Here is a 26568-nt window from a genome sequence, read left to right as displayed (position 1 = left end):
CCACCCAGCCCCCGCCTGCTCCGAGGCTCCGAGACAGTCGCACACTCAGCCTCTGTGGCCAAGTGGGGGGCGGGGGGCACAGGCTGGGGACACACTGGAATATTCACGCTTCAGTGGCAGCAGCGGCAGCCAGAGGAGCCGCCCGCCACACAAGGGATCCCTCAGGAATGAAGCAGCCTTTCAGGGCCAGAAGGACTGTGGTCTCCCTTCCTCTCCTTAAATAGCCAGCCTTCCACCCACAGAGGCACAGAGCCCCCTGCCACCACCGCCACCCACGGAGAGAGATCACCTGCCACCCGCAGAGCCCTGCCCCTTCCTCCTGGACCAGCAGCTAGAGGTAAGGGGCAGGCTGGGTGGGATGGGCCGGGAGCCCAGGGCTAAGCAGAGGAAACACAGTGAGGAGCTCAGCCCGGGGAGGCAGGCAGCAGCCTGTCACTTCCCATCTCTTTGGTAATGGTCTGACCTATGCACGGAAGGCTGACCCCAGTCTGAATTCACAGCAGCCCACAAAGCAGTGTTTCGCCCCTCTGTTGGGGTTTTGCGGAGGGAAGTGGCTTGCTCGCAGTCCAGGCTACAATGACAGCACCCCTGCCCCTAAACACTAGGTAGTCTTGGCCCACAGAGGAGCCAGAGGTCTGGGAGAGGGCTCAGGCCGGGGATGGAGTGGCGCTAATGCAAAAGAAACTGCGACCACTCGGCCACGGCGCTGCCACCACGGGCGCTCCCCGGGGCCATGCAGGCCCACCCGCCACCTGCACAGAGGCCTAAGAGCTGTCCTAGATGCTCACCTCACCCACAGCCATGGGACCCAACACTGCCCAGGCCCCGGCCAGCTCCATGCCCCTTCCTCTTAGGGACACCGCTCAGTGGCCGTCTGAGCAGTGAGCCTTGAGGAGCCAGAAAGTCTAGGCTGAAGTTTGTGTCTCCAAAGGGCAATGCAGGGTGAAGCAGGGCCCATCTCAGACCAAACTGCAGAAGTCAGTATCAGAACTGCTCAAACAGGGCACAGAAAGGAAGGAGAAACCTCAGCAAACCTGAAACAAAGCGGTCTAAAACGGAGTCTCAGTCCCAGAGAGAGAGGTGCACGCAGCCTTCGGCCTGGGCAGGAAGCTGAGGGCAGTGCCCAGGTGGAGGCCCCCAGGCTAGAGGCAGCAGGCGCCACAAGCCCACCCAGTGCTACAAGACATGCAACCCCTGCAGTCACTCAGGGCCCTGCGCCCAGTCACGCTCTGCAGTCACTGTCTTGAAACTCTTCCCTTTTGAGTAAGCGGCTGCTTATGCTCATTTCATGCTGGGCCCCTAAAATTAGGGAGTGGTCCCGGGGCCAGGCTCCAGGTGGAGATGCTGAGCCTGGGAGATGACTCCAGGACAAGCTCTGAGACTGAATCACACTCCCTGCCCCGGCCAAGACACCCTGGCGGTCTCCAGAGGCAAGACAGTGCCCTGGGGACCCAGGGCTTCCCTGGTTTCATTTCCAGCTCCAGGGCCAATGTCCCCTGGTCAAGTGACCTCACTTTAGCAGACACTCAGCCTTGATTCCCTAATCTGTAAAATGGGGCTATTAATGCCTATCTCTTCAACTGGTTTAAGCCAGCACAGGCAGGCCCCCACCATGCCAGGCAGAATGGGTGGTGGCACCTGTGAGCTGCTGTCTTGTGGGGCTGGGTGATGCCTGCACCATGGGGCACAGTACAGGCCCAAGGGACAGCCCGGGGTGGACGGCACTCACCTTGGCCCCTTCCCACCCCCAGGTTCTAACAAAAGCCCCTCCCTCACCGGGCCCCCTCACCTCTTCCAGTCTCCAGGGCTTCCCCGCTCACACTCTCCTCCTCTCCTGCCAACCTGCAGACAGCACACTGTGTCCCTCCCCTCTGCTGTGGGCCGGGCTGTCCTGCCTGCCCTGAAGCCCTGCTCCTCCAGTCTCGGGGTCCTCACCCCCAGCACGTGCAACATGACACCCTCAAAGTCACAGTCCCTGCCCTGCCCCACCGGCACCTGCTCCGTGTCCTCCCCTGCTCCTGTGTCCCTCCCTTCTTCTACCTCTCATCCACAGCCCCCTTCAGAGCCCGCAGACCTTCCCCAGGGCTCCAGTTAAGCTTGTCTCCCTCTCCCAAGCATCACTCAGCCTGCCTTCTTCATCCCTCAGCTCTCTGCCCCTCACTGTGGTTTTAGCGGTTCCAGGGAAAGTGCCAGCCGAGACCATCCAGCCCAAGTCAGAGAACTGTGGAGCTGGAGTCCTGAGGAATGGGGTCCCCATGAGGAAATCCACATTGGACTAAGAGCAGACCTGTGAACTTCAGACATCCTGAAACACTCTGAAGCTGGGGGGGTGGGTGCTAGAGAGATAGCTAAAAGGTGATATTATTAGGCAGGTGCCCTCCCCTTTGCTTGAGGACATAGATGGCCAGGTGCTCAGGCCAGCCCTCACCCTCCGTGTGAGGACCACAGCAGCTGGCCGCTCGCTCTCCTGAAGGAGGGATGCGGGCCCTCCCACCCTTCCCTAAAGCCACCTTCACACCTGCTTCTCCTCTATGCTTCTCCAGGCTTCTCCTCCGGAGCTGCTGTGCCCATGAGCGGTCACCATGCCCACTCTGCCCTGTGCCACCAGCATCCTGAGGTAGTCCTGCAGAGTCAGTATGAGGAGAGGGGCTGGGTGCGGTGGCTCATGCCTGTAATCCCAGCATTTTGGGAAGCCAAGGAGCCCAGGAATTTGAGACCAGCCTGGGCAACATGACAAAACCCCACCTCTACCAAAAAATACAAAAATTAGCCAGGCGTGGTGGCATGAGCTTATAGTTCCAGCTACTCAGGATACTCAGGAGGCTGAGGTGGGAGGATTGTTTGAGCCCTGGAGGTTGAGGCTGCAGTGAGCTGGTAGTACCACTGCACTCCCTCCCGAGTGACAGAAAGAGACTCTGTCTCAAAAAAAAAAAAAAAAAAAGGAAACTGAGGCTGGGAGAAATGTGCAGAGTGAATTTGCTGCAGGCATGTCCCCGGCACTTGGTGCAGAGCAAGCCTCGGGCAGGATGAGGACCCTGCAGGATACCAGCTTCTCTCCTGCAAACCCCTCTCCATCCTCTGCTTCAGCCTGACTATGCAGGGTGGGGATTATGGTTACTGGGAGGCCGGGCTCTCAGAGGAGCCCCAGAAGCTGTGCCATCATCAGCACCCACCTGGCCAAAGCCCTCTGGAGACCCCGATTCGAAGGTGAGCCCAGCCCAGCGTCCTGCCCCTGTTCAGGGCTACAGGTTGCTCTGGCCCCACCACCTGCCCTGTCCTGCCCACACCCCCAATCGCAGGCCTGGGTTGGGAAGCAAGGTGTTTGGGACCCTCCCTCTCCTTCTTGAATCTCCTGAGTTGACAAAAATCAAAGCAGGAGTGCGTTTCTCTGTCTGCTGAGGGTGGGGAGCACCCTATCCAGACCCAGGGTTCACCAGATGGATATGGCTTGTAACCCAGGCCTGTCACGGGGCTCTGCACTTGGCCTTCCAAGGTGAGCAAATCTGGGGGCCTCCAGGCCTCCTTGGGGCTGCAGATCTGACCTGGACAGTCTCTCTGCCTCTAGGTAAAACGGGTCTTCCCTCCTGGAAGAGACACTGCCTCCTGGTGGTGGATCTACTCTGGCACAGAAAATGCTCCCCGCTGGCCTGATGCCCAGGCACAGGCTTCTCCTAGCACAGGTCTCCACCTGTCAGGAAGTCCAAACAGAGTTGGTGGGCTGGGAAAGCCCCCAAGAGAGACGCTGAGACTCTCAGGCGGGTAGAAGAGCAGACCTCTGACCTCCCAGGACACCGCCCTTGCTGCCATCCTGGGAGCACCCTCCTGAGTCAGTTGCTAGGGGAACCGTGGTCAAGCACCAGCAAGGGAAGCAAAAAGTGGTGACACCCTGGCCACTGCACTTGTGAGCAGGTGGGTCGGAAAGGGTCCAGGCACTCAGGTTGAGCGGAACTCTCCTGCCAAGGCTGGGATCGAGAAGGAGCTGGAGTCACAGAGACACACTGCCCCCGCCCCCACCACCCCTGCCCCTAAGACAGCACACCTCAGGGGCAGAACAGAAGACCCAGAGCCTCACCCAGGTGGGGCCCATGTCCCGTTCCCTGCCACGACGCCCACCCAGCCTCCCAGCTCGGAGGAGCCTCGGATCTCCCGGGTGGCAGGGGTGCAGCTGAGCAGCAGGGAAATGCCAAGCCCTGGTTCCGTATCTGCCTTGTGCTGACGTTCAGAATGCCTCTGACGCTCACGCACCCCGAATGGCCGAGGAGGGCCCCTCAGCAGCCCCGTGGGCAGTGCTGAGCTTGGAATCGGGAGGTTCTGAAGGCATCGGAGGCCTGGTTTCTGGAGTGGAGAGCGTGAAGCTGCGCGGGTCACAGGCTCATTTCAAACCGTTTGCTTGTTCTTTCCAGGCTCGTACCCGGCTCTGTCTCCACCCAAAGCATGAATGGCCTTGAAGCGGCCCCCCCAGGTCTGATCACCAACTCCTCCCTGGCCACAGCAGAGCAATGTGGCCAGGAGACGCCACTGGAGAACATGCTGTTTGCCTCCTTCTACCTCCTGGATTTTATTCTGGCTTTCGTTGGCAATGCCCTGGCTCTGTGGCTTTTCATCCGAGACCACAAGTCAGGGACCCCCGCCAACGTGTTCCTGATGCATCTGGCGGTGGCCGACTTGTCGTGCGTGCTGGTCCTGCCCACCCGCCTGGTCTACCACTTCTCTGGGAACCACTGGCCGTTCGGGGAAATCCCTTGCCGCCTCACCGGCTTCCTCTTCTACCTCAACATGTATGCCAGCATCTACTTCCTCACCTGCATCAGCGCTGACCGCTTCCTGGCCATCGTGCACCCGGTCAAATCCCTCAAGCTCCGCAGGCCCCTCTACGCACACCTGGCCTGTGCCTTCCTGTGGGTGGTGGTGGCCGTGGCCATGGCCCCGCTGCTGGTGAGCCCGCAGACCGTGCAGACCAACCACACGGTGGTCTGCCTGCAGCTGTACCGGGAGAAGGCCTCCCACCACGCCCTGGTGTCCCTGGCCGTGGCCTTCACCTTCCCATTCGTCACCACGGTCACCTGCTACCTGCTGATCATCCGCAGCCTGCGGCAGGGCCCGCGTGTGGAGAAGCGCCTCAAGAGCAAGGCGGTGCGCATGATCGCCATGGTGCTGGCCATCTTCCTGGTCTGCTTCGTGCCCTACCACGTCAACCGCTCTGTCTATGTGCTGCACTACCGTGGCCGTGGGACCTCCTGCGCCGCCCAGCGCGTCCTGGCCCTGGGAAACCGCATCACCTCCTGCCTCACCAGCCTCAACGGGGCGCTCGACCCCGTCATGTATTTCTTCGTGGCTGAGAAGTTCCGCCATGCCCTGTGCAACTTACTCTGTGGCAAAAGGCTCACGGGCCCGCCCCCCAGCTTTGAAGGGAAAACCAACGAGAGCTCGCTGAGTGCCAGGTCAGAGCTGTGAGCGGGGGCGCCGTCCAGGCCAAGCACCGACTGTTGAGGGCTCAGCAGACTCAGCAAGAGGCACCTGCCCCTTCCCCAACACCTCCCCAGCAGGAGGCCCGAAATCTCAGCAGGTGCCCACCGTTTCTCTCAATCCCCTAGTCTCAACCCCTAAAAAGGGAGAACTGATGAAGGGGATCTGCCGCCTAGCCCTCTGCAGGGGCTTGGGAGGCTTTCAGTGGCTCATAGACACTCAGCAACCTCACCCACAGCAGGGAGAGAGGAGGCTGGAAGAACAACCCCTGAATACAAAGGAGGCCTTTCTTTCCCACTAGGCTCCCAGCCTCCTTCCCGCTACAGAATCACCAGTGGCGAGGCTCAGCAGAAAGACCAAGGAGGCAGGCTGCAAATGACCCAGAAGAGGGACCTGGTGGGGAAGAGAGGGGGTCTCAATATCCCTTTGCAGTGCAAGGTACTCTGGGTCCCTTCTGTGGTGCCTCTGCCAGACACCCCCTGCCTGAGTCGAAGGGACACAGGCCACACATTTCAGGCTGGTTGCTGGGGAACCTCAGCCCTTGCAGCCTGCAGGGACCCAGTGCAGCTCTGGATTCTGGATCCCTCCTGCTGTAACTCCATGCACAGACCTGCCACCCCCAGAGCTCCTTGGCAGACTCCCAGGCCTCCCAGTCCTGGACAGGCATGTCCTGTGCAGTCACGGGAGCTAAGCTCAGGCCGGAGCTGGGCTGTGCACCCGCGTCCCACCGACCCAGACCCTGAAGAGATGGCCCCAGCCCACTCCCTACGGAGAGGCCTCTCTGCCTGAGCTCTTTCCCTTGCTAGCGTGCAGATATCGCCCTAACATGCCCTCTTTTGTACGTGTTTGGACAGATCATAAACATAACTGTAGCTTTAAGACTACGAAGCTTACTGTGTCTTCCAGAACTTTGACCCAAGAATGGTGAAGTGGTGGCGTAGCAGCAGAGGCAGCCTCTCGGGCTCTCTTGCTGGGGCGCTGGCAGCTCATAGCGCGTCAGCCCAGATTCTGAAGTTCTGCACTGTGGGCCAAGCGGACTCCTTCATTCCTCACTCTAGCTGCCACCCTGCCTGGTCCTCACCGCAACACACTTGTAGCACATTTGACTTTCCAAGGCACTGCCAGCATCTTCTGAATTTCCCCTTGATTGGGGCAGTGGCCCTGTGCAAACCTTGCTGAGGAAGGAGATTAGACTTGCTCCACACACCCTGTCGGCAACGCTGCTGGTCAGCACAAGCCCTGGTGCTGTCCCTCGGCCCCTGCCCTGCACTGCCTGGCCCCTCAGCCTTTCATTTAGACAACCTGCTGAATGCCAGGCACTGCCCAGCCCCGAGGACAGCAGGCCAGACACCAGGCACCAAGCCATGTGCCTCTCTCATGGGCAGCGCACGGACAAGAGCTCGGCAGTGTAGGGGAGGCATCTCGGAGGAGCTACAGGAGGGAACAGGGTCAGATAGAGAGGGTGTGGTGGGGATGCCAGGCTGGGGCCTGGGCGGGGTGGCACTGCCTCCACTGACACCAGGGACACATGCACAGGCAGCCTTGGTGGTCAGTGGAGGAGAATCCCAAACGGCTCGGGCCCCATTGCGTTTGGGATGCCTAGTGGACACCACGTGGAGGTGGCACGTGGGCAGCTGGGGGCAGCGAGACAGAGGCCTGAGGCAGACCCCAGGATTGTCCAGATATGCCTGCCATTTAGGGCTCTGGGACTCTGTCTGCAAGGGCAGCCATGAGGGGTGGGCACCGAGCCCCAGACGACCCCCCATGGAAAGACAGAGAGGAAGGACCCCGTCATGGAGAGACAGGGAGGAAGGTGGCTCAGAGGAGGAGAACGGGCATGTGCAGCTGCAGGGGCGGGCAGAACCACAGGAACACAGGGTCCTGGGTGCCAGAGGGGGGCGTTTCTGCACCTCAGCAGCGGTGGTGAGGGCTGCTGAGGGGTCAAGAGGAGGTGTGGGTCCCTGGGCAGATGAGGGCCTGGGTGACTCACTGGAGGGTGGCGGATGAGCTGGCAGGAGCTGCAGAGGAAGGCCAGGCAGTGTTTTGAACCCAGCTCCCCCACCCGGCCCTTCAGAAAGAGAGAGAGTGTGGAGTGGAGAAGCGGGCCCTGGAGAAATCACGGGATGGATGGGGCTCACAGACAGACGTGGGGCTGTAGGGTATCCCAGAGCGGGGCCCAGGGAGGCAGGAGACAAGGCACCTGCTACAGGGATAGTGCTCGGGGAAGGAGGACAAGAGAGCAAGGCTTTGCAGAAGGTAGGAACTTCCAGAGGACCCATAAGGTCTGTGGCCCTGAACTTAGAGTTAATGTGGTCATTTCCCTCCAGCCACACTGAGCTGCACAGGTACAGGCAGGGGAAGGGGGACAGGTGGGGTCAGCAGGTGGGGTGGCCCGGGGTTGGGAGAGTGTGGAGATTTCTCTTGGCTTCCAAGAGGCCGCCAGGAGCACACTGAGCCTGGGGCCCCAAAAAGTGGGGGCTGGACTAACCGCCCTGAGGTGACGAGGAGGGTGACGTGGAGGGTGGCAGCCACATCAGTGCAGGCTGCAGAACCAGAACCCTGCCGGACCCTCAGCCAATGGGTAGCACACGGGAGGGGCTGGCAGGCGCGCTGGGAAGGGCTGCGGCCCCTCCTCTCCGGCCCGACGCGGCCACCTCACCTGCCGGCGTTCTTCACGAAGCCCAAGTCAGCCAGCTCCACGTCACACAGCTCGCAGCGGAAGCAGCCCGGGTGCCAGTTGTTGTTCATGGCTTTGATGACACGGCCAATGATGAACTCGCCTGGAAGAGGACAGGTCCCTGCTGGGCAGGGGGCGTGTGCCCGTCCCCTCTTTGGGCCCTCCCAAGCCCCATCCACCTAGCACTCCCCCTGCTCTCCGCCTGGCCCATGGGCTCCCTCGTGGGAGGGGGATGCCTGGGGCCCAAGGTCTGCTGCTCAGAGAGGCAGGGTGGGTGATTAGGAAAGAGCTGGGCCAGTTCTGTGTGCCCCCTCCTGCCCCCACTGCCTGCTGCCCACTTCCCAGGCAGCACAGGGTGTGTGCTGTCACCCGCCTTACCACAAGATCCGCAGCATGGAGCAAACAGCATTTGGAAGTCGTGTTCGCAGTACTTCCGGCCTTCAAACTGCAAAGGGGCCACAAAGAGAGGACAAGCAAACCACCCGTCATCCCCACGAGCCGCCCAGGCCCTTGTCGGGTCAGGCCCTGACAGCAGGGGAAGGGGCACTGAGACAGGGTGTGCCCGGCTGAGGCTGGAGCAGCGGGTCCCGGGCCTGGACAGCAGAGGACCCTGGCCCATGTGGGATGGTGGGTTGCAAAGGGAGGGGCCATCTGTCAAGGGACCGCTGATGTCTACTGAGGATCTGGGCCCTATTAGTCCTGAGAACAGGCAGGGGTCGAGGGGGGTTTAAGGCAGGAGGGATGAGATCCAGTGTGAAGTGTAGTGTCACTCGGTCTTATTTCCTGTACCTTCTCTGTGGGAGAAGTCCAGCTCCCCCAGCAGCCACAAAGACCCGGGCACAGGAGACAGAAGGAACGGAACACAGGAAGGGTCCAGGCACCGGGAGTGGGAGGGGGTAGGGAGGCGGGAAGGGCCCCGGCATGGGGGGACAGTGGAGGCGGGAGCACAGGGCTATGGCCAGCAGGAGTCAGCGTGCACACCCTCCAGGCAGCGCTGGCATCGAGGGCCCCTGTGCTGGCCACAGACGGGGCCAAAGCCTGCCTCTGCTTTCCTCTCTTTAAACAATTTTATTTCCTATGTTTTAATCTGGTTTTTCCCCATTCTCTGAAATGAGTGTCTTATTAGACTGAACTGGATTTAGCCCTACTAAGTGACCTGTAGAGGCAGGAAAGGCTTAAACTCTTTCAGCAATGGAAATCTTCTGGGCACCTACTGTGTGCCAGGCTTTGTTGTGGGCACATGACCACCCCTCCCAGAGGTTTGTCCACCCCTCCCGCTGCCTCTACACTTGGCCGGCACTTCTCAGGTGGTTGAAGGCACCACGAGGAACGGTGGCTCCTGCTCTGTCAGGCAGACCACGCGCCCACATCCATGCGCCAGCCAATCTCATCAGCTCTACCTCGAAACAGAACCAGCATCTCACCCCTGGTCACCACCGTCACCACCACCAGTGGCATGCTGGTAAATGGAACGGCCGGCTCCCTGGGGGGCAGAGGCAGGCCCTACTGTGCGGCATTTGCCAATGTCCATGGTGTGAATATATCTGTCATGGCCAACTTCCAGCTGCCAATGCAACATGGACCTGGACTTGAGGGGGAGCTGTGCAAAAGGACAGAAGTAACCCCAGCAGCATAGACAATAGTAAAATGTCACAAAATAATTAGCAAGTGGTATGCTTTGAGTATTTGTTACCTCTGTTTTTAATAAAATGTTATCCCATTGTACATTTATATAATTTAATTTTTAACAATAGCTGTGCTGCACAGCCAGCTTGCAAGATTGTTGATGGTTTAACGACTGCTCTTGTGAGCTACTGGGAGACCCTTCACTTTCATCTGGGCGGCTGCACTAATTCAGCTCCTGGTCCCTCCGGCCTCACAGCCTCTGTTCCTGCCCCGCCTCACACCCTCTCCTCAGCACAGCAGCCAGAGGGATCCTTTTTTTTTTAGATGGAGTCGTGCTCTGTCGCCCAGGCTGGAGTGCAGTGGTGCGATCTTGGCTCACTGCAACACCCTCTCCCAGGTTCAATCGATTCTCCTGCCTCAGTCTCATAAGTAGCTGGGATTACAGGCGCCCACCACCACGCGAGGCTCATTTTTTGTATTTTTAGTACAGATGGGGTTTCGTCATGTTGGCCAGGCTGGCCTCAAACTCCTGACCTCAGGTGATCCACCCACCTCTGCCTCCCAAAATGCTGGGATTACAGGCGTGAGCCACCACACCCGGCCAGGACACCTTTTCAAATGCCAGCAGGTGGTGGGACTCCCCTGCCCCACACCCCAGGGAGGCTTCTGTCTCCCTGGGGCCAAATGAGATCCACCTCCCCGTCCTCAGCTTCTGGCCCTCTCCCTCTCATGCCCTCAGCTTCCATCACACCAGCCTCCCTGCTGCTCTCCACACAACCCCACGTTCTCCCACCACAGGGCCTTTGCATGTGCTGTACCCTCTGCCCAGTGCTCTTCCTGCAGAGATGTACGTGGTTCCCTCCCCTCAGGTCCGCCCAAACTTCACTTTCCCTGAGCACCCCCACACCCCTCCCTGTGAGCCCTGAGCCCCAGGTAATCAGCATCAGCTGGTGGGCCATGTGGTTGCTGTGCTCACTGTCTGGTCCCTACGGAGGCCAAGCAAAAGCAGGCAGGCTCTTCCTGACCCCAGGGCTTACCCAGCATCTGCCCAGAGCAGTCTGGTGAAAGGTGGCTGTCTATTAGCGCCCAGGGTACCCGGGGCACTGTTCACCTCTCACAGGTGAAGGATGGGCCTGTGCAGAAGCACGAGCCTGGTTCTGGGCTGGCTCCAGGCCTGGCCCAGTCAGCAGTCGGGACCACTGCATGGAGCCCGGGTCTGAGGGCAGACTCTGAGCTGGTCTGAGAAGGCCCTCAGGAGCATCCTCACCTCGTAGAAGAGCCCCTCAGGGAAGGGCCGGAAGCACTGGGCACACACGAAGCAGTGCTCATGGTACAGCTCCCCGTTGCTGTTGACGATGCGCTCAGCGGGGGCAAAGCGGGCCTGGCAGCGCTGGCACACGGCGTTGGCCAAGGCGTCTGACATGTTGCTGGAGGCGGGAGACAGGAGGGGTGAGTCAGAGCTGGGCAGGGGCACAGGAGGGCACACACAGAGGCCTGCATCCGACAGACACATCCCAGATTAAAAATCAGGAAAATCGCTCTAAGCCAAGGTCCAGGCCACTCAGTGCTTGTAGTGCCTGCCCCTTAGGGTGTCAGGGGCCAAGTCAACTCCCACCTGGGCCCCTATCGCCCCTTCCTCAGGAACCAGAGAGTCTCGGGCACAGAACAGCACCCAGCGCATGTGAGCGGCTCTGTATTTGCACTCTTAACTCATCCCCAAGGCAACCCCGCAGCTACTATTATTGTGGCCTCTTCCAGAGAAGGGAACTGAGCCTCAGAGAAGTTGAGTAACTGGCCCAAGCTCACACAGCAGAGCGGGCTCCATACCTGAACCCAGATTGCTCAGTCTTCCACAGTCCCATCCTCTGCACCGTGAGTTAGTTTTACAGCAACTGCCTCCAATAGACACATAACCACCCAACCACGGAGAAGGCAAGAGGGTGGTCAGGTGTGGCGGCTCAAGTCTGTCATCCAGAGCACTGTGGGAGGCCAAGGTGGGCGGATCCCTTGAGCCCAGGAGTTTGAGACCAGCCTGGGCAATATGGCAAGAGCCCATCTCTAAGAAAAATACCAAAAAAAAAAAAAAAAAAAAAAAAAAAAAATTAGCCCGATGTGGTGATGCAAGCCTGTAGTCCCAACTACTTGGGAGGCTGAGGTGGGAGGATGACTTGAGCCTGGGAGGCCGAGACTGCACTGAGCTGTGCCCATGCCACTGCACTCCAGCCTGGGCGACAGAGTGAGACCCTGTCTCAAAAAAACAAAGGCAAGAGTGTGAATCTTGGAGACGAGATGGTGAGGGGAGCAGATCCCATCTGTGCTGGGCACTGTCTGTCCCCTGAGTCAGTGCCGGGTTCCTTCTGCGAGGGATGAAATGCAAACTACAAGGGAAACGCCCAGAGTGAGCCAAGCCCACAGTCAGTCCAGTCCCAGGGCCCTTTGGCACAGCCAGGAGGGGACTTTTAGACTCAAAAACAGGGTTAGGATGTAGCCCTAAGCACCCCAACTGCCCTATGACCGTCAGAGAACCAGATACCCAACACCTTTCACTAGAAAGGGAGAACACAGGTTCTGTCTCAAGCATCAACTCCAGTGGATCGGCTGTGGCGGCCTGGAGGGGTGGGCAGAGAGGGAGCATGAGGCTCGCTGGGGAGTCATGCCACCAGCTGGTAACGTCTTCCTGGGTACAGCCGGGGTGTGGCAGGACTGGAGCACAGTGCCTTTGGGAATACCTCTCCGCCTGCTCTGCCTCCCAGGATGAATCCCACCCAGCAGTCACTCACTGCTGTGGCACCATGACAGGAACGCTTGGTGAGTGAGGCTCCTGTCGGGCTGTTCTGCGGCCTGCGATCTGGGCAGGGCCAGCCTGAAGAGTGCCAAACACAGGGAAGCGGGGCCTTAGACAGGACGGGCCCAGGGCTGGAGGCCAGGGCTGCGCTCAGGGTCTGGCCGTGGGCTGTGAACAGAAGGTCACACGGGAGGCTGCTGCCACATGGAGATAGACCGGAAATCGGGAAAGGGCACCCAGGCTGACGTCTTTTCTTCTCTGCTTAGGGACTCATGTGGCAGAGGCTGGCTGGAAGGCCATTCAGCGACACTTTCCGGGAATGCTGGGCTTCCGCCCACCTCGGCCTGCCCTCTGGTGTGCTTAGGAGACCAAAGCCCCCACCTGAGCCCACATTTGGGCCAGAGGAGCAAGGAAGCAGAGGTGGTGGCAACAGCGGTTGGAAAGAACTCAAAAAGAAAGGACGTCTCTGCCGGGCGCGGTGGCTCACACCTGTAATCCCAGCACTTTGGGAGGCCAAGGCGGGTGGATCACGAGGTCAAGAGATCGAGACCATCCTGGTCAACACAGTGAAACCCCGTCTCTACTAAAAATACCAAAAAAAAAAAAAAAAAAAAAAAAATTAGCTGGGCATGGTGGCGCGTTCCTGTAATCCCAGCTACTCGGGAGGCTGAGGCAGGAGAATTGCCCAAACCCAGGAGGCGGAGGTTGCGGTGAGCCGAGATCGCACCATTGCACTCCAGCTTGGACAAGAGCGAAACTCCGTCTCAAAAAAAAAAAGAAAGAAAGAAAGAAAGAAAAGAAAAGAAAGAAAGGACGTCTCGGCATCCAGCAGCCGGTCCTCAGTCCTCTCAGCTCTCTGCTGGTCTCCATGGGGTGGGCCAGGCTGGCCGCCCCAAGCCACCCTAAGGGTTGGGCTGGGCTTCCCTAGGACAGGCTTGGTTTCCTTCCTGGAGAACGCTGTGAACCTCCTCTTCTGAATGCACACCCAAGGTGGCAGGGAGGACATTCCAGTGCCTGACCATGAACGAGACCTTCGGAGTCTCAGAGAAATCAGAAATCAACAGGAAATCCCATGACTCTGGGCCCGGAATTCCTCACTCCAAGGACCCAGAAAATGAAGCCAAATAAGGACTTCCACCCAGCCCCAGCTTTTCAGATTGCGCCTTACAGCCAGACCTCTAGACCCCAGTGAGTGAGTACACATCCCTCTCACCCGATGCAGGCTCCTGTTCTCTGCCCCAGGGGCTGCTGTTTAGGGCTGGCACCCACAGGCCTGTCCCCTCTGGCTTCCAGGTGGGCTGACCCTACTTCCACTGGCCAGGTGCTGCTGGGCTCCATGCCCTTTGTTGTGGTGACGGGCACTCCTGCGCCACGAGCCCAGGTGCTTCACCACCCTTCCTCCCTCCCTCCTTCACAAACGACCCTCAGTTAGCGCTCCCCAGTTACCATGCTTCCCGCCAGGAAGCAGCCTGGCCATACCCTCGCTGCTCTGCCTTTCCGTTCATCTTCCAGTTGGACGTGGATGGCCCCTAACCAGTTCCCTGGCTGCTCCCCAGATGCCTCCAGTGAGAACATTGCCACCTGTGCCCAACAAGCCTTGCAAAGACCCTGGCACAGGCAGGTGGGGTATGGGGGTGACCACCTCCCTCCTGCACCCAGGGGCTACCCCAGCCCAAGTCACAAGCATCAGAGTCCCTAACGGCAGCTCTGTGAGAGGCCCCACGACGCCCCACAGGGGAGCACAGGAGCATTTCGGCCCACCGGCAAAGACAGGACAGACAGGAGTAGGCAGAGTCAAAGGAGCCTGAGCACCAGGAGAGAACTGCTTGCTGGCTCCCTCTGGGCAGGAAGAGAGGCAGCGGGACACTGCAAGGCTGGCAGAGGCCTGGGCCCACCCGCCGAGCTCTACACCTTATAGCCCCAGCCACCGCCTCGGGACCTGGAAAAGGTGCTCGCCTCTCTGGGCCTCGCTTCCTCTTCTGTAAAGAGGTGCACCAGAGAAACAGTAGCCACCTCAAGGAGCCGAAGTGAAGAATGAATGGCACCCACGTGTCCAGCACAGAGCACCAGGCCAGCCAGGCAAAGCACTGGATAGAGAGCTATTGTTTTCCAGCAACTCTGGGAGCCTTCCACAGTCCCTCTGCATGGCTCAGCCCAGGGGAAGGCCGGCAGGCTGCCTGTACTCCCTGCGAGAGGGCAAAGGGCCAGAGACATGGACATTCCATGTCCTCCTTTGCACATTCCTTCAAGAATAGAGAACACAGAGTCCGCCCAGTTATCCCCCAGGAGACACCACCACCCGCCTCCAGCTGGACTACGCAGACACACTGCCCAGGGCACACCCAGGCTGGAAGCCAAACCCCAGACCTGGGGTAGAGCATGCCATCTCACGCCCTTCCCCAGCCTCCCCAGCACCTCGCAATGCTCTCAGTCTTGACAGCCAACACAAGCCAATTTATTGCAAGATGACCCTGAGTCTGGGGTGGGATCAGAGGAGCCTGCTCTGTTCCAAGCCTTTGTAAGAGGAGGAGGCTGGTTCCAGATAAGGAGATTGAAGCATAGAGAGGGTCGGTAACCAGCTAAGGGTCACACAGGATTGGACTCATGCTCCCCCATTCCCTCCTGGCATCCCCCATTCCAGATTCTGTTTCTTCAATAACCCCAGCCCTTCTTCCATCCCAGCCTCCCCGACACCTGAGTCTAGGAAGAGAGTGTAAGGACCTGGGAAGAGTCAGGGGCCAGCCACGAGGGGTCTGATCACACCCAAGATGAGCTGATGTTGCTGAGGCCACGTCAGCCTGAGCAGTAGTCAGGCCAAGGGTGTGTGCCCTGTAGCCAGGCACAGCAGGCTGTGACCCTGGCCCGTACACCCCCTACCTGTGTGACCTGCAGCAGAGGACTCTCCGAACCTCAGCTTCCTCATCCACAAAATGGGCCAGGAATAGCTACCTGCAGGCACTTTAGGAGGGTTAAGTGAGGCGATTCCTGCAAGCACAGCCCATGCTCTGTCCTTCATCCAACAGGTCTCCACTGAGCACCCGCACGGAGACAGGCTCTAGGCCAGGTGCAGAGGGTTGCAGGAAGGGACCCCACTGCCACACAGCCCAGGGGCAGCTTCAGACCCCCAGCACTGCCTAGGCCTCCTCCCTGCCCCGCCCCCACAAAGCCAGCCAGTGGCCAGTGTCAGGGGTCACCTGGCTATGCAAGGTCAACAAAAATTTACACAAAGCCAGCCCGCCAGGTTTTTCTAGCTTCTAGCCCGCTAGACAATTAACATGCTACCTTGGGCTGCTATACACAAGAGGCATTGACACCATCAGAAACAGACTCCAAATCGGTATGAAACCTGTCTGAAATCAGAGCTTCTCCGGAAGCCCTCGACATAACTCTGCTCTAGCAGCTTCACTTTTAAGCAGGTACACCTGAAACATGTCACACTGACATCCGAGAACTGGCAGAGGACACGAACCGGAAGCTCAAAGAAAAACAAAATGGAGTGGCGAATAATCACAGGCCCGTGCATGCTCAGGGTCACCCCGTGCCTGACTGTCATCATCGTGCCTGTCCCGCCTGCATCTCAGCTGTGGTATCTGTACTGTGAAAATCACTCTCCAGCACAGCCTTGGGACTATCAGTGCCCTGGCCACACACAGCCTGGTACCACGGTCATGCCACAGATGCCCAGGCTTGTCCAGAGGCTGACTAGTGAGGGCACCTGCTCCAGCTCTGTCACACGCAGGCGAGTGAGTCGGCCTCCTGAGCCTGGGGATCTCTACCTGAACAGCAGGCTGCACCGGACCTGCCATGCCAGCACAGGCAGCAGCCTGGCATGCAGCAGGGACTCCACAGAGGGCCGTGCTGCAGCCTGCAGTTCCCGCCCTCCACTCAGTGCCCTCCGTCTTCCTTCTCAGCAGAAGATATCTTTCATGGCTCAGTCCTCTAATTGCCCCTCTGGGTGCCTTCCCTGACCACACACTAGGAGCTCAGAGTGGACTGCACTCAGGGTCTGGGCATGGGCTGTGGGCGGAAGGTCTCACAGGAGGTCTCACTTGCCCTGGGTGGCACTGGCCTTCCTCTGCTCCTGGGTCCTCCAGGCCCTCCCCTACCTCTGCGACTGCTGCTCCTGGCTCTCTCCCTGGCCCCCCAGCCCTTCTGCTCAGCCTTGGCCTCCTCCCTAGGGTCCCCAACTGTCACTTTGATGCCAAGGACCCCAAGCTCACAGCCCTATTGCTCTCTCTCTCCCTCGCTGGCTCCCGGGCACTGCAAAGGCATCATGTCCAGGAGCTGCTCCTCCTGCCCCGATCCCAAGAGCGAGGGGAGGTGGCTCCAACGCCATCCCGGTACCCCTGCCAACCTCCCCATCCAGAGTCAACTAATCCTCTGGGAAGCCCTGAGGACCATCCTCAACCCAACTGGCCTCTCCCCTCAGCCCAAAAGGAGCCAATCTACACTGGCAGTCCTCCATGGAATGAAGCAGGACAGGCATTGGAGTCAGTCCAACCTGGGTTCAAATCACAGCGTAGCCACATTATTTGGGGTGGGTGAGTCCAGCAGGTGCCTGCTCGGCTCGGAACCTGTTGCTCACCTGTGAAGTGAAGCTCGATCGCCCCAGTCTGAAAGCAGTGCTGGGGGCGACACAGGCTCCCTAGTCTCTAACACCGGCCCCTGGGCGCACCCTGCCAGGAGAGCTGGTCACAGGTGACATCAAACCCCGTTAGATAAAGTCGCGCGCGCCCACCCTGTCGCCAACCCAGGGCCCATCCGGCGCCCGGGAGAGAGCCCACGGCGTCAGAGGGCCCCGCGGGGTTTCCGAGGAAAGGCCTGCCCTGCCGCGGCAGCTTTCCGGCCATTGTCCCCGCCACCCGCCCCGCCCCTGGCCACCTACCCCGCGGCGGGCGGCGGGCTCTGCCGGTGCTGGCGCCGCCGGTACAGCCCCGACGCGGCCAGCGCACCCAGCCGGGCCGCCATGGCGCGGACAACCGCCTCGAAGTCGCGGGCGCGGCCGCCTGGTGCAGGGGCCGTGGGACCACCTCGGAGGGGAGGCGCGGCCGCCTGGGACCAGACACCGCGACGGGACGGGTGTGTGGGCGCCTCCTCCGCGCTGGTCTCGAGCTCACGTTACGCGCTGGGATCTCCAAAGGGCAGCGGAGTCAACTCCAAATAGAAAGGATATTGTTCGCGCGGCGGCGGGGGCAGCTCCTGAAAGCTGAGGCTGGCAGGGCTGGGTCCCGCTGGGAGGGGACTGGTCTGGAAAGGCCCCGGACAGCGCTGAGGTGAGGTCCACAGTGGCGGCAGGACACTCAGGAGGTCACCGGCTGCCACTTGCCAGGAGGAAAGCCTGTGCCCCTGGACGCACTGAGGAGGGCAGGGTCAGCTAAGGAGGGCATCGAGGACCTGGCACCTTTAGGAGCGCTGCCAACAGTAAAGAAATCGATGACCGGAGCCACAAAGACCCACATTCTGCTTTGCTCCCTTCCCTGAGAGCCTCTGCCACAAACGCCACCCTGGGGCACCCAGACCAGGCAGAGCCGATCCTCTGGATCTGGCCAACGAATGGCCAAGGACCCCAAGAGAGACCCATATCTTAGAGAAAAGGCAATCCTCCAGCTTCCAGGGGAGGAGACACAGAGGCATCCAGTGGAAACCACCAGGAAGGCACCATGCCCCACGCACTTTTACCCAGAGAGACGGGCAAGGCTACTTGTGATCCAAGCATGAACACCCACGGTTGGCATCCCAACGGTGGCCAAGGTGGCCCTGGTCAGCAACACAGTAAAGATCCAGTGCACTCATGGAATCTTTAACTCTGATTCCATTTCCCTGAAAAACCTTTCTAGAAAGTCAGTAAGCTTGAGAAATATCTTCTGCCTTCCCAAAGCAAGAGCTGGCAGCCTTCACTAAGGACAGCAGGGCACGGGTCCTCCCGATCTGGGGTGGGAGAAAGCCTTGGAGGGGCTCACTGGGTCTCAGATACCAGGCCCACATACCAGCACCGAGGAGCACACTCACTCAGCAAGTCCCAGCAGGAGGAGGTACTCACTAAGCACCCTGGGAGTCAGGGGCAATGAGCACTGGGTACAATAGAATTTGTAAATGCAGCCCAATTCCAAAGTTGCACAACACTGATCAATTCAACAAATCGTTTTTTAAAGGTGGTCCTGGGGGCTAAAGGGCATAGAGAGGCTGAGCCTAGAGGAGCCAAAATAAACAAGGAATACCTCTGAATCTGATGTAGATAGCTGAATGCTTACGAAAACTTATGCAGAAAATGTTCTTACAGCAGCTACAAGTCAATGGCATAGGGCCTAAGCCCCTCTCACCACCCCTGACTCAGCCCCTCCCACGTGGAAAACCTCAACACTAGAATCCAGGACTCTCGAGCCACAGTTTTATGTAAGGAGGAAACATTTATTTAGGGCTCCAAGGGTCACCTGTAGAGCTGGAAAGGAGGCTACAGCCACAGTGTTTTGTACAACATAATCTGTAAATGAACTTGAAGCACAAATTTACCAAGTACTAATCAATTCAACAAATATTTACTATAAAAGCGGACATCGGAGGCTAGAAATTGAGAGAGGCTTAGAGTCTGATTGAGTCCAAATCCCAAATCTCTCTACACAACCTTACCACCCATTCTCCGCCTGTCCTGCTGCAGGGGTGGGATTGGGAGCCACAGACACTATACACTGAACCTAGCACTCTATACAAAGTATTATACACCATGGCCAAATGGAATTTGGGTCCGTGCTCTGGCTCTAGACATTTGCAAAAACACTGAGAGTGAGGTCAGCAAAAAATGGTGGACTAAGGACCTCCAGAAGTTCATCCCTCCACAAAAGCAATGAAAAAACCTAGCAAAAACTATCGGAATCTACTCTTTCAGAACTCTGCAAATCCACCAAAGGCTTGCAGTAACCGTAGGAACATTTGGTCAAGAAAAATAGATGAATCTTGGCAAAAACAGTGAGGTTTGTGTTGTTTCAACTTATCCTAGTCCCTTATTCCTGCTCCCTAATTCCATGGCTGCCTTGAAAAATGATAGCCCACATTCCCAGTAAGGAAGTAGCAGAATGGAATATTATGAACAACTGTATGCCAATCAATTAAATAACCTAGCTGAAATAGAGAAATTTCTAGAAGGACACTACCAAAACAGACTCAAAAAGCAATAGAAAATCCAAATGTATCAGTCTGTTTTCATACTGCTATGAATAACTGCATGAGTCTAAGTAATTTAGAAAGGAAAGAGGTTTAATTGACTCACCATTTAACAGGGCTGGGGAGGACTCGGGAAACTTACAGTCATGGCAGAAGGCAAAGGGGAATGGAGGCATCTTCTTCACAGGTGGCAGGAAGAAATGCAAACGAAAGGGGAAGAGCCCCTTATAAAACCAGCAGATCTTATGAGAACTCACTCACTATCATGAGAACAGCATGAGGGAAACACCCCCATTGTTCAATTACTTCCACCTGCTGTCTCCTTTGACACATAGGGATTATGGGGATTACAATTCAAGATGAGATTTGGGTGAGGACACGAAGCCTCTCCATGTCACCAAATAAAGCCAGTAACATGTAAAGCAGGCATCCCCAAACTACGGCCCGCGGGCCGCATGCGGCCCCCTGAGGCCATTTATCCGGCCCCCCACCGGACTTCAGGAAGGGGCACCTCTTTCATTGGTGGTCAGTGAGAGGAGCACAGTATGTGGTGGCCCTCCAACGGTCTGAGGGACAGTGAACTGGCCCCCTGTGTAAAATGTTTGGGGACGCCTGATGTAAAGAGACTGAGCTAGTAACCAAAAACCTCCCACAAAATAAAGCCAGAGCCACCTGGCTTCACTGGTGAATTGTATCAAAGGTTTAACTAGAATTAACACCAAACCTTCAAACAAACAAGCAAAACACCAGTGTGGTGGCACATACCTGTAATCCCAGCTACTCAGGAGGCTGAGGCAGGAGAATCACTTGAACCCTGAAGGCAGAGGTTGCAGTGAGCTGAGATCACACCACTGCACTCCAGCCTGGGTGACAGAGTGAGATCTTTTCTCAAAAAGAAAACAAAAACAAAACAACGACAACAAAAAACCTTTACAAAATCTTTCAAAAAAAATAAAAGAAAGACTAAGAGGGAACACTTCTCAACTCATTCTATAAGTATTACCTTGATATCAAAATAAAACACGAAGGTCACACAGATGCAAAAGTCCTCAATAAAATACAATAAACTAAATCTAACACTCTCTATAAGGTATTATACACCATGACCAAATGGAATTTATCCCAGCAATATAGGGTTGGTTGCACATCCAAAGATCAATGAAATATACCATATCAACAGAATAAAGGAAGAACACTCTACGACCATCTCAATAGATGCAGAAAACACATTTGGCAAAATCCAACATCCTTTCATAATGAAAACACCCAACAAACTAGGAATAGAAGGGAACTTCTTCAACTCGAAAAGAGGCATCCAAAAAACCCATGGCTAACATCATACTTAGTGGTGAGAAAATGAATGCTTTCCTCCTAAGGTCAGGGGGATTTCCAATCTTGCCATTTGTTTTCAGCATGGCACTGGAGATTCTATCAAGGACAGTTAGACAAGAAAATGAAAGAAAACACATCTAGTTTGAGAAGGAAGAATAAAACTATTTTTATTTGCATATTACATACTCATTCATAGAAAATTCTTTTTTTTTCTTTTTTTCTTTTCTTTTTTTTTTTTTTTTTTTTTTTTTTTTTTTTGAGACAGAGTCTCGTTTCGGCGCCAGGCGCCAGGCTGGAATGCAGTGGCATGATCTTGGCTCACTGCAACCTCCGCCTCCCAAGTTCAATCAATTCTCCTGCCTCAGCCTCCCAAGTAGCTGGGACTATAGGCGTGCGCCATCACGCCCAGCTAATTTTTATATTTTTAGTAGAGAAGGGGTTTCACCATGTTGGTCAGGATAGTCTCGATCTCTTGACCTCGTGATCCGCCTGCTTCAGCCTAAAGAATCCCCCGTCAAGGCTGGGTGCAGTGGCTCACGCCTGTAATCCCAGCACTTTGGGAGGCCGAGGCAGGTGGATCACGAGGTCAAGAGATCGAGACCATTCTCGTCAACATGGTGAAACCCCGTCTCTACTAAAAATACAAAAAATTAGCTGGGCATGGTGGCGCGTGCCTGTAATCCCAGCTACTCAGGAGGCTGAGGCAGGAGAATTGCCTGAACCCAGGAGGCAGAGGTTGTGGTGAGCCAAGATCGCACCATTGCACTCCAGCCTGGGTAACAAGAGCGAAACTCCATCTCAAAAAAAAAAAAAAAAAAAAAAAAGAAAGAAAAAAAGAATCCCCCCTCAAAAAAAGAAACCCTATTTACAGCTAAGAAATGAGTTCAATAAGTCTGTATGGTATAAGATCAGTAGACAAGAATCACTAGCAATGAGAAATCTGAATATGAAACAAAACAACCACATTTGGGACAACATCAAAAAGAATAAAATAGGAGTAAGTTTAACAAAATAAGTGCAAGACTTCTTATGCACTGAAGACTACAAAACACTATTGAAAGGAATTAAAGAAGACCTAAATAATGATAAAGATAACCTGGGCCAGGCGCAGTGGCTCACACCAGTAGTCCCAGCACTTTGGGAGGCCAAGGCAGGCAGACCACAAAGTCAGGAGATTGAGACCATCTTGGCTAACATGGTGAAGCCCCATCTCTACTAAAAATACAAAAAATTACCCAGGCGTGGTGGCACACACCTGTGGTCCCAGCTACTTGGGAACCTGAGGCAGGAGAATTGCTTAAACCCTAGAGGTGGATGTTGCAGTGAGCTGAGATTGTGCCACTGCACTCCAGCCTGGGTGACAGAGTGAGACTCTGTCTCAAAAAAAAAAAGGATATCCCATGTTCATGAATTGGAAAACTTAATATTGTTAAGATGGGAATACAACACTACATCAAACTGATCTATAGATTGAATGCAATCTCCATTAAAATTCCTGCCTTTGAAGAAATAGACAAGGCATTCTTAAAATTTGTATGAAAATGCAAGTGACACAGCATAATCAAAACAACTTTAAAAAAAAAACAAAGAGGCCAGGCACAGTGACTTGTACCTGTAATCCCAGCACTTTGGGAGGCCAAGGTGAGTGGATCACTTGAGGTCAGGAGTTTGAGACCAGCCTGGCCAACATGGCAAAACCTTGTCTCTGCTAAAAATACAACAATTAGCCAGATGTGGCACCACATGCCTGGCTAATTACTGAGGTCAGGAGTTCCAGACCAACCTAGCCAACATGGCGAAACCCCATCTCTACTAAAAATTGCAAAAGAAAATAGCCAGGCATGGTGGCACGTGCCTGTAGTCCCAGCTACTCAGAAGGCTGAGGCAGGAGAACTGCTTGAACCCAGGAAGTATAGGTTTCGGTGAGCTGCGATCACACTACTGCACTCCAGCGTGGATGACAGAGTGAGACTCTGTCTCAAAAAAAAAGGAAAAAAAAGAAGACTCATGCTTTCCAATTTCAAAACTTACTTAAAAATTACAATTTACTTACTAAAAAATTACAAGTGTCACACTGGTGTAAGGATAGACATATACACCAATAGAACAGAAGCAAGAGTCCAGAAATAGACTGGGTGCAATGGCTCATGTCTATAATTCCAGCACGTTGGGAGGCCGAGGCAGGCAGAGCCCAGGAGTTCAAGACCAGCGTGGGCAACACAGAAAAATCTCATCTCTACAAAAAAATACAAAAAGTAGCCAGGTATGGTGGTGCATAACTGTGGTCCCAGCTACTTGGGAGGCTCAGGTAGGAGGATCACCTGAGCCCAGGGGGGTCAAGGCTGCCAATATCTTGCCATTGCACTCCAGCCTTGGTGAAAGAGTGAAACCTTGTCTCAAAAAAGAGTCCAAAAATAATCCCATATATCTGTGGTCAAATTATTTTTGACAAAAGTGCCAAGATCATTCAATGGGGGAGAGAGTAGTCTTTTCAACAAACGATGCTAGGACAATTGGATAGCCACATGAAAAAGACTGAGTTTATTTTTTTCTTTTCTTTTTTTTTTTTTTTTTTTTTTTTTGAGACGGAGTTTTGCTCGTTACCCAGGCTGGAGTACAATGGCGCGATCTCCGCTCACCGCAACCTCCGCCTCCTGGGTTCAGGCAATTCTCCTGCCTCAGCCTCTTGAGTAGCTGGGATTACAGACACACGCCACCACGCCCAGCTAATTTTTTGTATTTTTAGTAGAGACGGGGTTTCACCATGTTGACCAGGATGGTCTCGATCTCTTGACCTCGTGATAAACCCTCCTCGGCCTCCCAAAGTGCTGGGATTACAGGCATAAGCCACCGCGCCCGGCTAAGACTGAGTTTAAACCCTTACTTCAGGCCATATTTAAAAAATGACTCACTATAGATCAAAAACCTAAATGTTAGAGCTAAAAGTGTAAAACTCCTAGAAGAAAACAGCAGTTTTCATCTCATGAGCTAGGATTAGGCAATAGTTTCCTATGACAACAGAAACTCAAGGCAACTAAAAAACACGGGAATAAACTGGATTTCATCAAAATTTAAAACTTTTGTGTATCAAATGACACAATCAAGCAAGTGAAAAGGCAATCCACAGAAACGAAAAAATATTTGCAAATTCGCCAGGTGCAGTGGCTCATGCTTGTAATCCCAGAACTTTGGGAGGCTGAGGCGGGTGGATTACCTGAGGTCAGGAGTTCAAGATCAGCCTGGCCAACATGGTGAAACCTCATCTCTACTAAAAATACAAAAAATATATATATATATCCAGGCGTGGTGGCGCATGCCTGTACTCCCAACTACTGGGGAGGCTGAGACAAGAGAATTGCTTAAACCCAGGAAGCGGAGATTGCACTGAGCTGAGATAGCACCACTGCATTCCAGCCTGGGCGACAGAGCAAGAGTCGTCTTAAAAAAAAAAAGAAAAAAAAAGTGTAAATCCTATGTCTGAGAAGTGTCTTGTATCCAAATAAATAAGGAACTCTTACAATTTAACAATAAAAAGACAACCCAATTTAAAAATGGGCCAAGGGTTTGAATGGACATTTCTCCAAAGAGGATTTACAAGTGGCCAACAGACACATGAAAACTTGCTCAACATTATCAGTCATTAAGAAAATGGAAATCAAAACCACATCTGACACTGACACCACGTCACACCCACTGACCCAGACAACAATAACAAGCATTAGCAAGGATGTCGGGAAACTGGAACCTTCATACATCCCCCTGGTATAAAATTTAGTAAATGTAAAATTGTTCAATTACTTGGAAAGCGGCTTGGCAATTCCTTAAAAAGTGTAACATACAGTTACTATATGTTACCCCAAGGTAAGTAGAGTTACCCCAAGTCCCTGGGGCATGCACCCTCAGCCCAACGGGCAGAGGCAGAGATGCCACAAACAGGCTGTCCTCCAGAGCCAGCTCTCCCACCAGACTCCTCGCTGGGAGGCTGAAGACAACTCCATGTGTCTCCTGGGTATTCCTCCAAGGACACACGTGAGGACACAGTTTTATGTGCATACGTGCATTCAGACATGTCAGCTCTCAGCAAGACATATGCATTCACCCATGGAGGTATCTTACTAGGGTGGTCATCCTGCTAAGTCATCTAAGTAAACATGCACCTTCAGAAAGGAACGAGCTACACCTAAACAGAACAAGGAGGATAGGGACAGTGCCTTTCCTGTCCCCTTCCCCACCTGGAAATTAAGACCTACGGGAGGGTTAAGCCTGCCTGCAGCACAGCACAGATAGGGACAGAGAGAAGGATGAGCCCCTGCATGTGGAAAGCCCAGGGTCCCCTCCACAGTGGCTTCCTGGGCCATCCCTTGCCAGCCCACAAGCGCTGAGTGCTAACTATTAGGAATTCTGTAAAGCGTTAACGGCATGTTCGTTGAAATGAGCCCAGGTCGGGGAACTCACACCTCGGGACTAGACACCCTGCAGATCAGTCCCTCCATCCCTACTACGCCACTGGCCAGCTAGAGGGGGCCAGTCAGCACCAGAAGTAGAAGAAAAAGGAAGGAGGTGAGGGGCCATGGCAGTGCCCGCCTGGCCCAGCCTGAGGCTCAGGGCTCAGTGGTGCCACATCACTTGTTACCACATCACTTCACTCTGCTTCAGCCCCTGACACCACTGCAGCCTCATGTGCTGTGCTGAGGGCTCTGGCTGCACTCAGCTGCCCCTTGGCCAACTCCTTCTGCCTAGGGGACCACTGGGCACACGCTTCACCCGGAGGAGGAGGGGCAGGATTGGCAGATATGAGGACAGGGATCTAGCCGCCTGCTCCGCCCTGTACTAAGTGTCGGCTCAGCACACACTCAGGCATACGCAGCCCCATACATGACCGCCACGTGGTGGGTGGGACTCCACTGTATCCAGCCAAGCCACTGAGCTCACGAAGCCATGGGCATCAACATCCCAGGCTCCATTTCCAGGAGTGCCAGGGACGGCTGGGTCCCTAGGTAGGTGGGCTTAATATCCTCCTTACAGAACAATGGTGATCCTGGAGAGCCCTTCAGCTATGACAGCTGTGACAGTCAAAGATCTTGTGGTTGTAAGTTCCAAAGTTCCTGGGTGGCCGCTGAGGCCGAGCCCCCTCTCTTCCCAGGGCATACTGCACCATGTTCCAGCTGCCTTCAACTCCCCACCCAGCTTGGGCTTCAGCCCCTCATGCCAGGTGCCTCCCACAGCTCCCCCTCAGACTTGCCACACTCTTCAAGCTCTCCACAGCCACACCAAGCGTGCTGTCCACCCCCACCCACCACCACAAAAGGGGCGTCCTCCCGAGCCCCGCCCTCTCAGATCCTGAGAAGCCTAAGTCAGCCTCCTCTCCTCCAGCCCCTCAGTCACCCAGGAGGGGCCTCCCTGGTGGCCGCCTCCTGTCTCCTTCCCCATCGCCTTCCCAGCAGCCCTTTCTCCACACAGCACCCATGGCTTTATCTGCAGAGAGCATGGCCACGCATGCCACTCCAGGTCACTTTGGTGGCTC

At 55.5% G+C, this 26568-nt stretch overlaps 2 protein-coding genes across 2 annotated transcripts in view; one reads left to right on the top strand and one right to left on the bottom strand.

Annotated features, from left to right (window-relative positions):
* Positions 1-26568, bottom strand: part of LIMS2 (LIM zinc finger domain containing 2) — a 37233-nt gene that overhangs the window by 8159 nt on the left and 2506 nt on the right. The window contains 3 exon segments of the mRNA XM_074399814.1: positions 8126-8246; positions 8522-8588; positions 11037-11196. Of these exon segments, the coding sequence (XP_074255915.1) occupies positions 8126-8246; positions 8522-8588; positions 11037-11192 (344 nt within the window). The 5' untranslated portion in view covers positions 11193-11196.
* On the top strand, positions 132-6778 carry GPR17 (G protein-coupled receptor 17). The gene is made up of 2 exons (XM_010342207.3): positions 132-337; positions 4404-6778. The coding sequence occupies exon 2, from the start codon at positions 4435-4437 to the stop codon at positions 5452-5454; it is 1020 nt and encodes a 339-aa protein (XP_010340509.1). The 5' UTR covers positions 132-337; positions 4404-4434; the 3' UTR covers positions 5455-6778.

The sequence above is a fragment of the Saimiri boliviensis genome, chromosome 5, assembly GCF_048565385.1.
Source record: "Saimiri boliviensis isolate mSaiBol1 chromosome 5, mSaiBol1.pri, whole genome shotgun sequence".
Classification (NCBI taxonomy): domain Eukaryota; kingdom Metazoa; phylum Chordata; class Mammalia; order Primates; family Cebidae; genus Saimiri; species Saimiri boliviensis.
This window is presented reverse-complemented; position numbering and strand designations above follow the sequence as displayed.

Coding starts and splice junctions, on each gene's coding strand:
- GPR17 (XM_010342207.3), top strand. CDS start 4,435: ATGAATGGCCTTGAAGCGGCCCCCCCAGGTCTGATCACCAACTCCTCC.